The 10,806-nt window shown below is 40.4% G+C and overlaps 1 protein-coding gene across 4 annotated transcripts; it reads left to right on the forward strand.

The window, feature by feature from the left end:
- The first annotated feature begins 531 nt into the window (after positions 1 to 531).
- LOC131239226 (probable protein phosphatase 2C 39) lies at positions 532 to 8,237 on the forward strand. 4 transcript variants are annotated; one of them, XM_058236827.1, is made up of 6 exons: positions 532 to 785; positions 2,145 to 2,225; positions 2,328 to 2,539; positions 5,273 to 6,596; positions 7,091 to 7,355; positions 7,912 to 8,237. In XM_058236827.1, exons 4-6 carry the CDS (start codon positions 5,409 to 5,411, stop codon positions 8,043 to 8,045), a joined length of 1,587 nt encoding a protein of 528 aa, XP_058092810.1. In that variant the 5' UTR covers positions 532 to 785; positions 2,145 to 2,225; positions 2,328 to 2,539; positions 5,273 to 5,408; the 3' UTR covers positions 8,046 to 8,237. The 4 variants fall into 4 exon arrangements, with proteins under 4 accessions (XP_058092810.1, XP_058092808.1, XP_058092809.1 ...); XM_058236825.1 differs by having other exon boundaries at positions 2,387 to 2,539; XM_058236826.1 differs by having other exon boundaries at positions 2,387 to 2,538; positions 5,322 to 6,596.
- Positions 8,238 to 10,806: the final 2,569 nt, after the last annotated feature.

Below are 10,806 nucleotides of genomic sequence, written 5' to 3' on the forward strand. Positions count from 1 at the left end.
GACCATCCATTTGATGGGTACAAAATGGATGGCTAGGATCACTCAACTAACATGCTTATTTTGGTTGTGCTCCATCTGCAGTGCATCGTATAAATTGAATGGTCTGGATTGAGGAAATTACATGCCAAATCCACAGGGGCAGAGACACCACAACTTAAAGCTGTGAACTATTACCTGACCTTTGTTGGACCATACGTTTGTTAAAAACGGAGGAAAAGCATCAACAGTACACGTGCTTCAATGTAAACCATCCAAATTTGATTGTCTAAATCAATCTGATTTTCTATGAATAACGAATCTAAGTGGGCCCCACTATTTCAGCGGTGTGGATTTCTGCATGTGCTTCGTAGATTGAGACAGCTCATCTATACACCCCTCTTTATTTAAACGTAGTAAATAACACGACGTGCGGGCCTCGCGGCGTCGTGTCAGAACAAGGAAGAGAAATCCTACACGGCAGCTCCTCGCGTGGCAGCAGCCCAGTTCCCATACGCCACGTGTTGTCGCGACTCTCCGTTGCGGGACCGGCGTTCGTGTGGAAGACCTGCGCTCGTTGGCGTCTTTCACAACGCCAGAATCGCGTCGAGTCGCCTCATAAATCGCCGATCTTTTCTCACTCGCCTCGCTATTTCAACTCCCTCGTTCTCTTGCTTTGAGGAGGTCAACTGTTTTTTTTTTCCTCCCAACCCAAAAAACAAACCGGCTCTCGATCTCAAAACGCCATTAAAAGAAATCCGATTCCACAAACCCTAACCCACGTTCACATCTCCCTATGGTCGATTTCTGTAAGTAAATCAAGCATTAAGATTCTCTGATTTAGAGAAAGACTTGCTGTATTGGTTCGTCGTTGTGGTAGAGTTGGAAATCTGTGTTTTTTCTCTGCGCCTTTTTCGCATGTTCTCTTCATCTTGTAGTTTTGATTATGAGATTAATTACGATTATTCAGTGATTGAAGCTTGGTTTTGCCCCTTCATCACGATTACCAATAGTGGAGTGTTTCTGCAAATCGGAGCTTTTGCTTTAATATGTATACTGCAATTTTGTAATTTCTCACTGATTGCTAGAACATCGATATGATGGTTCCAATGGTGGCAGAAGAACATCCTGAATTGGAACATCCTTATCAGTGATCTTTGCTCTTTTTAATCTGTCTGTTAAGAACCTAACCAATACACCAAAAGCCCCAGGACTGATGGAACACATCAAGCTAGGCTCTTTAAACTGTTGGGATGGTAACATTTCACCACGCTCCGAAGCCAATGTCTGTGGCGGCTCACTCTCACTCTGGCATCTTTTCCGGGGCGTGGTGGCTGCACTCTGGTTATCCAGGTAGCCCTTTCCACTTGGTGGTTGCACTCTGGTTGTCCAGGTAGCCCTTTCTATGCCGTGGCAGCTTTTGCTCCTGTCCAGGTTGCCCTTTCCACAGATCACCCCTTCCATGATTCGAACACAGGACGTGGTGTTGGCTCAAATACAAATTGTTAAGAACCTGACCAATACTCTAAAAGCCTCAGGATTGATAGAACATGTCAAGCTAGGCTCTTTAAACTATTGGGATTGTAACACCGTCGAATGTGGATATTCGTTGTCTCGTTTTTTTCAAACTGTCACTTTGGTGATGATTGATCAAAGGGTTTTGGTCTTATGATTCGGAAGATTTTGGAGGTATTGCACATTCATGGTGGGACCCATCTTAGCAATGGCCTGGATTGGTAAATTGTGGGCCCAACTTATACAAACTTAAAAAAAAAAAAAAAAAAAAAAAAAAAAAAAAAAGACCCAGCAGAAATGTTGGAGATCAGGACCATCTTCCAATTGCATTTCCTACATATTTCTCTTTGGTTTTCAGCATCTACGTGTTCTATTTCCTTTTCTCAATTTGCTTCCTGTTATTGTGTCGATATGGATTAGATCAGTCAACCACCCTTGGATCTTCATAGTTTGTATTTAGTGGCTGAGATCTTTTCTCGCATATCAGAACTGCAGTCAGGGATACAGCAAATTAAGCTAATAGTCTGAAGTTGAGCTTTTTCCATAAATTGGAACTTATATGAGTTGCTTGATACTTGAGAATTTCAGATAGCTAATCAGTAGCACTGACCCTGGTGGTTTCATAGAAAATATGCTATTTGTTGATTTTGTAGGAGAGAATATTCAAAGGGGTGAGGAAAATGGAGTTTCCACATGAGCAGATGAGGCATGCGATTTGAAGAATGGAAACAGTGGTATTCTTCCCATTTAATGGATGCTTTAATAAGTTTTGATTCGACTTCCTTTTGTTTCTTCTTCATGCTTCCTTTATTTCTGATAGATTGTCTTCTCGGCAGGTGATGACTTTCATGCTTTCTTTTGTCTGATGGATTATCTTCTTAACATGTGATGACAGAATAGTGTGTCTAACCAACAAAGTTTTCAAACTGCCCTAGTTGCGTCTTGCTCATGGGTTCATTTGTTAAGGAGAAGACCGCCCTTTTCGTGGCAGCCGTCCATTGCTCCTGATGGTTTTAATTTAGTCACCATGTCGACAATTTTCTTCACGGTAATCATGAAGATTTTTGTAACCATGCCTCAATTTCCTTCATATTAAAACATCAATCCTGGCAATGATATCTAGTTGTAGTAACTTCTATGGTGAAACAGTGTATCTGAACCTCGATATGACTGGATTTGTCTCCCTGTGATGTTTTTAGTCCTTTGAACTATGGTTTTATTTCAATTTTAAGACTGCAAGAGGATTGTAGGATATGCCTTTTGGGTATTGGCCGACTTGATGAATCTATCATGATTCTAAATAAAAACTGCATTACATATTTTGAGGTATTGTTCAGAAACTTTATTTGGAGAAGGCACATTGCTAACTACAATGATTCAATGCCCCTTATTATTCTCTTTGCGGTAGTGATGCAATTTTGGAACAAAATCATCACGATGAGCATCCGTATCCATCTGGCTAATCCTGTAGTTTGTTAAACTTGATCAAGATGAGCTCTATTTGCTTTCTCAGTTAAAGGTGCTTCTGTGTTGGTTTCTCCTATTTTTGTTTATGGTTCCTCTTCGTCTAGATTGCTCATAGAGACATGCAGTCTTCATGATGACATAAATCTCAAATCAATCTTTCTAATTAGAAATGTCTTGGTTAAGTTTCTAATGATGAGATGGAATTTCAAGTAACATGCTATGATGTATTAATGGATGTAAAAAGTATACCACAACACTGCAATTGACTTCTGAATAATATTTATAGGTCTGAAAGCTCTATATGCAGTTTGTCTTCTAAGTGACTAAGTTATTGCCAAAACAGGAAGTGACAACAATTGACTAAACAAGGGGCAAAGATTTCCCAATACATACAGATGATATATTAGAAGTACTCTGTAAGGTACTTGTCCATTAAATCAAGGGGCCAAGTGTACGGCTGAAGAAAACCTGGCTGATGTTTTCTAAGTTGTTCGATCTATTTTTAAGATCGCAGTCCACCTGATTAGTGGACCAGCCAACTCCATTCCTAATGAGGGATTGGGTGCCCAATTGTGATTCAAATAATTTCAAGTTGGACAAAGGACTTGAAATGTGGGAAATTGCAATTTGGGTTTTCATTTTAAAATGCAGTCTTCATGATGACATATATCTCAAATCAATCTTGCTAATTAGAAATGTCTTGGTTAAGTTTCTAATGCGAAACGGCTCTGATCAACACCTACTCAAAAGGCAAGTTAGTCTATCCCTTCTCGCCAGCTCAAGGTGTTGGCTTTGGTTGCCATGAAACCATAGCAATTTTAGCCTGTAGCAGCCACAGGGGCGCTTCCTGTGCTCATAATGTATAGATAGAATTCTAATTGTAGTTACTCTCATGGTTGGGGTGGATGGAGATTGTGTTCTCTACTACCTTCCTACTTGCTCTAGTAGTAACCAGCTTTTTCGTGCTCTTTATTGCAATGGAATCTGAGAATTCTTCTCAATTCTGGTCAACATAAACTAAAATCTGGAGATCTTTTGTGAAACGTAGAGAAGGCCTTTTGAAATGGAGTGTATAGAGAGTATTGTATTGAGGTTGAACTTGGTTAGGACTTTGGGTCATCACCATGGAGAATCATGTCAGTCATTTTTAATGGATGATATGTTTGTGTATGTTGCTTTCTGTTATTTGCAGTATCTTAGATGGCTAGCTGTGCTTCGGTTGATTCATATCGTGTTTGATGTGTTCCAACATCTCTAGAGGGCATCATTGACTGTTTTCCTTCCCTATTGAAGATTTAAAATCAATTTCCAATAGCAAATTGTTATCTTGAGCCAATTGGCTCCGGTATTTACTTGTGATGCTTGTGTGTCCCTTCTAAGCATGGTTCCTTGGTCCACAATGACCACTCAGCTACAGAAACTGAGACCATTTGAACGGATGTACATGCCACACATGTGCTAGCATGGCACTTAGGTGCGAGATCCAATCCATCCATCAGGTTGGTCCAAACTTTTACATGTTTTCCCAAAACTAAATCTGATACACTCAGCATGTGGGCCCAGATATTAGAAACAGGTGGATGGGTTAGAAAACTTCAGCCAAGTTTTTCAAAGCCATTCATTTGTTTTGCTAACTGTGCCCCACCCAACCAGTGTATCAACCTGATAATATAGTGGTGCCGTTCTGATGGGTGGATTGGATCTCGGTCCTATTGTGCCATGGAATAAGGAATTTCTGCTCTAACCTTAGTTGCAGGATCCTTTTAACTGCCAATTTGGGCTTGTGCTAACTGCTTCCACCTGCTTCAGGAGGAAGAAGCATATGTAACATGGCATGAGCGAGAACCACAAAGTTTTATTAAGTAGACCATAGACAGAAACATGAACAGAAGAGGCTGGTAGTGGCTGTTAGAATGCTAGCAAGATACAGCTGCACTGATAGATCTATTATCTATGAGAACTTGATGATAGATAGTCCTTAACAATTTTTTTTTGGGGATTGCTTACTTTTCTGTGACTCCCACGGGAAGGGCTGGCCATACGTCTATCAGTGAATTCTTAATAACACAATCTTGAATTCTGAGACACATGAATAGCTTTTGAGAAGGAAGGGAAAGGTCTTTTAGTGAGCGAATAGTTATCGTTTCTCTTGCACCGTGTTCGGCATAAAATGTCATATATATTTGTTTTCTTTTTTCCCTCTATATTTAGTTGCAAATGAACTATTGATTAGGCATATAAGCTCCAAAAATGTTGAAGAGTTTCTTTATATTATGAAGTATCAATGACCATCATAGTATCTGAACTTTTACAGGCTCTGCGTGTCTCTAAATGGTTGAAACTCTGTCTTTTGCACCTATGCGGGATCTACACTTTCTGTTGAAGAACGGACATCCCTGAAGAAATTGGTTATCTCAAAGTCAAAAGATCCACCATTCCTTCCAGAAGCGATGCAAGGATCTGAGGAAATCACTGAGTCTTCTGGTGAGCTTAGTGTTAGTTTTGGCTATCAGTGCAATATGAACCAGAACATCTCTTCTGAGGTACCCCATGAGTTCGACTTTCCAATGGGGATTCCGATCCCAAACCTGAACATCAGGTCGAGGAGCAGTTCATTTTCTTGTCTGTCTGGTGCTGCCCTCAGTGCTAATGCTACTTTGGCAAACACCAACATTTGTAAAGGTCTCATTGGAGAAGAAATCCTGCCTGGTCTTGATTCTCCAAGGTCATTTAGAAGGATGGCATCTTCTCCCTCTCTTTCTAGGTTAGATCTTGTATCATCATCTTCCCATAGCAGCATGTCTACCTTGGGTGGCAGCATATCAACAGAGAATGATGTGCTCGAAAGCGGTCGAATCTTATTGAAACCCATGAGCGCTCCTACAAGGATTGAATCATCAAGCTTTCTTAATGCTGTGGATGTCCAAATGGCTGGTGGAGCTGCAGGGGAAGATCGTGTCCAAGCTGTATGTTCTGAAGAAAATGGATGGCTATTTTGTGGGGTGTATGATGGATTTAATGGGCGGGATGCAGCTGACTTTCTGGCAGGAACCCTGTATGAGAACATTGGGTTTTACCTGCATTTGTTGGAGTGGCGTACCAAGCAGCAAGCCGGTTCATCTAAAAGTTCTCTCGAAGGTTCATTAAAAGGCAATACTGTCAAAAGTGGTTTATCCAATGAATTTGAGACTTCAGACACTGAAAGCAAATCAACCATGCTTCCCCATTATCTGGATGAGGAGTTCTCATCTGAATCTTTCCGTCTTGGAGCGATCGATTGCCTTTGTCGTGCCCTTGCCCAAGCTGAGAATGATTTCATGTGTATGGTTGAACAGGAAATGGAAGATCGACCTGATTTAGTCTGTGTTGGATCCTGTGTCCTTGTTGTGCTTCTTCATGGGAAGGACCTGTACATTCTAAATTTGGGTGATAGCCGAGCTGTACTGGCGACTTGTAATTCTTGTGAAAATGGTTTATTGAAAGCCATCCAACTCACAGAAACTCATTCTGTTGATAATGAGATAGAGTGCAGGCAAGTTTTGGCTGATCATCCTGATGATCCTTCAGTCATTGTCAGCGGAAGATTGAAAGGAAAGCTGAAACTAACCCGTGCATTTGGAGTTGGTTACCTGAAAAAGGTAATATCAGAGAGTATATGATCCCTGACACAGGGACATCTATATTATTTGCAGCCTTGGGATCCTTAGTTTGCACAAGTGGGGCCCATGGTCCAATGATGCATACTGTTGATGCAATGGTCACCATGGTAGTTGGGGTATGTCCCACAGATTTCCTCAACGGATCAATCTTAACCCTTTGGCTGTATGCCTGATATAGTGGTTTAGAAAAGAAATACAGCGTAGATCCACATTCAACTAAAAAAGAAAAAAAAGAAAGGCCAAAGGCTTGGATCTTCCAATCTGGGAGATCTTTTGGTCATGGTCCTTTCGAGATCAAAAGCATCAGACAAATGGTTTTTATTACCAACCCATTGGCCCCAAAATCTGTAAACATGGTGTATTATTATTTTTCTTGGGGCGAGGATCATATAATAGCAAATCATTTTCATTACTGCACATTGCATGGGGGAGTCCCCACCCATCTGATATTCTTTTAATTTTTGTTTGAGCAGAGCAAAATGAACGATGCACTAATGGGCATTCTTCGAGTTCGCAATTTGTGCAGTCCACCATATGTTTACACCCATCCATTCACCACAAGTCACGGAATATCAGAGAATGACCTATTTGTTGTTCTTGGGAGTGATGGATTATTCGATTTCTTTAGCAGTGATGAGGTTGTGGAGCTAGTTCATCTGTTTATCCGAGATAACCCATTTGGTGATCCCGCAAGGCATCTGGTTGAGCAGCTTGTGATGAGAGCTGCTGAAAGTGCAGGTATGTTGCAGGAACTAGCGCAAATTGCATTTTTCGTACAATTTTCCTCATTGTCAATTTCAACCACATCATTTTTCTAGTAATTTGGGAATCGATCCATCATATGGCTAGTTGCTAGTATCCATGTGGAAACTACTCCTGAAATGCAATGTGGCAAGTCTGCAAGATCTGGGCCGTTCGTTTGGTGAGGTCATCTGTCAAAATGCCCCACCCCAAACATCAGGTGGGCATGCTTGTATAAGAAAAAATCAACAGTTAGAGAAAACAAATGAGGGTCCCCATTCAATGTACATGCTTCCCCGAGACCAACTGATGAGTTGGCAGCCTGATTTTTTTCGGTCAGCACATGTTTGCTATTGTTCCTCTCTGATGAATAGCCTAGACCTCGCACGTGCCACATTCGCACTTGCATTGTGAAGAAGACCCTCAACTTTGCATGAGGGAGTGGCTGTAGCATTTCTCTTGGCAATCGGGATGGGTTCATGCTGCTGCGTGGTGATTGCATACACGCTAGTTTGTTTTGTTGCATGATCTGACCTCCACAGTGTTCTTCTAGGTTTTAGTACAGAAGAGTTGATGAGAATACCTGCTGGGAGGAGGAGAAAGTATCATGATGATGTGACTGTCATTGTAATCATTCTCGGAAATAAGCAGCGGACATCAACGGCATCGACATCGACATCATTGTAGGTAGATTGGATGCATTTTACTTTGTCAATTTTATTTTATTTTTAAATCTGAACTTAGTTTCTATTGCTTGCTTAGTGAATTTGCGTGTTTGCATCTGTTGATTTTTCACAATTTACAAAAACATCTGATGTAAATTGAATGTATAGTGCTTTAATTTCATGATATAAGAGCTCTGATTGGTTGGTGGGTGAAGCTAAGACTCCAGACATCAGTTTTGTATGATGTATGTTGAATTCGCCATAGCTTTCTATAGGAAGACTTGCATGGTAGCAAGTAGAGAAGTTATGGTTGCGTTTGGGTGCTATTGAATTGAATTACAGTTATCTATTCAAATAAGTGGGAGTGAAGAAATTGCACTTGGAGTCCCTATCCAAAACACATGTTTGAACAGGAATGAAAGAGAGAAAAACCTCTACTTAATTCAACCGAGTCAACTAAAGTCGATTTGTTCACAACTCAATCAAGACTCAGTCGACTTATCATCTCGAAACTTGGAGACGCTGACATAGCTTGACCCGCAGAGACTACAATATTAATGATTCTAAATATTAAATATTACTGGGTATCAGTGTTTATGATGTTTGAGGTAAAAAAGAAAAAGAAAAGAAGAAACAAACCAAAATACAAAAGGGGGAAAAAAAGAAAGAGAGACCCACTTGACTGAGCATTCTCTTCTGTCGAGTTTTGAAGTTTGCAAACTATGATCTAAACCCCACCCAGATTGATACTGGCATTCATTCTTACAACTTTGTGCCATGGTATTAATGAAAGTAGGGGGAATGTGTGCCACTCTAATGGTGGGTGTAGATGGTGGGCTCCTATTGTGATTTCCTTCCTTGCAGTTGTGCTACTTTCGAGTTGAGTCTAAATGCTGCTTCCTCATCATGAATACTAGAAACATCACTACCATTTGATATAAACTGAATCAATGCAATTCAATTAAACTGTAAATCTGTGATCACTCTTTAGGGCTTTCTAATATTACTTGAGCCAAACTGTACCAATGAACAAAGATGTCATGTTTACTCAAACAATTATATCTTTGCCCATTTAAATCTGTAGATTGCCCTTTTTCATCCATTCCTTGTAAAGATTGTAGTTTGGGTCAGCTTCATTTGCTGAAACAAGTAATTACTTGTACAATTCTTTTGTACACATGGCAAATGTGTGGTGATCAGGACTGTTGATCCAATAGACACTGCGTGAATGGTCAAAAGGAAGGATATTTTGATAATTTAATTAGCCATAGTGCAGGTGACCATCAGGCTATCCTTCTAGAATGGAAAAACTGTGATACTGACCATCTTGTGGATTAAGTTCTTGCGTCTAGAAAACATTGTGATACTTTCTGGCAGAGTAACATGGTTTGATATGCAGTGCTAAGAAAGTATACAAATTGTAGAATTTTATTCAGATGGATCATAAATGGGCATTGATTTGATTTCTTAGCTTAGCTGGCTGAGTGAAAACAGTCACTAGTTCAGATTCAACAAACAAATGCTTACTAATCAGAGAGATTAGGAACTGGAGATCAATTTGAAGGTGGAAACTAACCTATCTATCATGTCCGGCAGTTTAATTAAACTAATGCCTGCCATGTGTACAATTTCAAAGAGACTTATAAAGTATCGACCATCACAATCTGCCAGGGTATCAAATGATTCTCTTTTTAAACTGCTTCTCCACCACTCTTCGTGTCTTGTCAACTACTTTTGTCTCTCCCACCGAGTAGTCATTTGGTGCTTTCTGATTGACACTAGACAAAAGAACCTACCCAAATCGAACTAATGAACTAACTGGCAGCTAGCATGCTAGATACTAAACTGTAAAAGCCTTACCCTTCCAAGACACAGAGAAGATAACCACCAATAGAGTAGCAGTTGGATGGTACATTTTTCATGGACCCATTCTCTTAAGAACATCCAATGATTGAAAAGTTTATCCATGAAATCGAATCAAAAGAATCAAGAACCCAGTGGTGGGTCAGACAGTTCAATCCCACCTCTCGGAAAGGACAAGTTGTGATGATATCTAAAGACCCACTTGGGTGTCTGGTTGTTCTGCTTTTCTGCCTCAGCATTTGGGGCAGCTTGTGAAACAGGAACTGCATTAGCGGTATGAGCATGTTTGGATACACTATCAAATTACATTGCAGTAATGAGCTTTCAGATTGAATCATAACCTGCAATTCCCATGGCGCAAGTGCAGCCCATGGTCACTGACCTTGTGTAGATGGCCTGTGCACCTAGAACTCTCCCAACTGGAAGAATCTGCACTTCAATAGCTGGCCAACAACCAGATGATCAAGAAGGAAAATATGATGTGGATGCCCATCATGTGCACTTTCATAAACTAAAAGCCTGAACTGAAAAGGTAAGCCACAACCTCTTGGCCTGAGAAATGTACAATACCTATTGTATGATTCTGTCATTTCCTCAGGTCTAAAATGAAACATCTGCAATTCGGTTCACTGATGCATCTAAATGCAGCACGTAGTTTAAGCCATATGGTTCCATGCAGTTTGCATTTGCAGCCGGTCGGTCTGCTGTCGAACCATCGACTGCACTCATGGTCTGCATGTTAGAAATTATTGTGACATTAGTCTATAATCAAAGTGGTCAGTTAGGCGTTGTTTATTTCTTGGTGATTTGATTAGCAAGTTATGTAGGATATTCAACTAACAAAGTATAACTAAGATTATAGATTGTTGAAGGGTTGTTTTAGGTCAGTGGAGCCGTGAATGTGGGGCCCACGGTGATGT

The sequence above is a fragment of the Magnolia sinica genome, chromosome 3 (genome assembly GCF_029962835.1).
Source record: "Magnolia sinica isolate HGM2019 chromosome 3, MsV1, whole genome shotgun sequence".
Classification (NCBI taxonomy): Eukaryota; Viridiplantae; Streptophyta; class Magnoliopsida; order Magnoliales; family Magnoliaceae; genus Magnolia; species Magnolia sinica.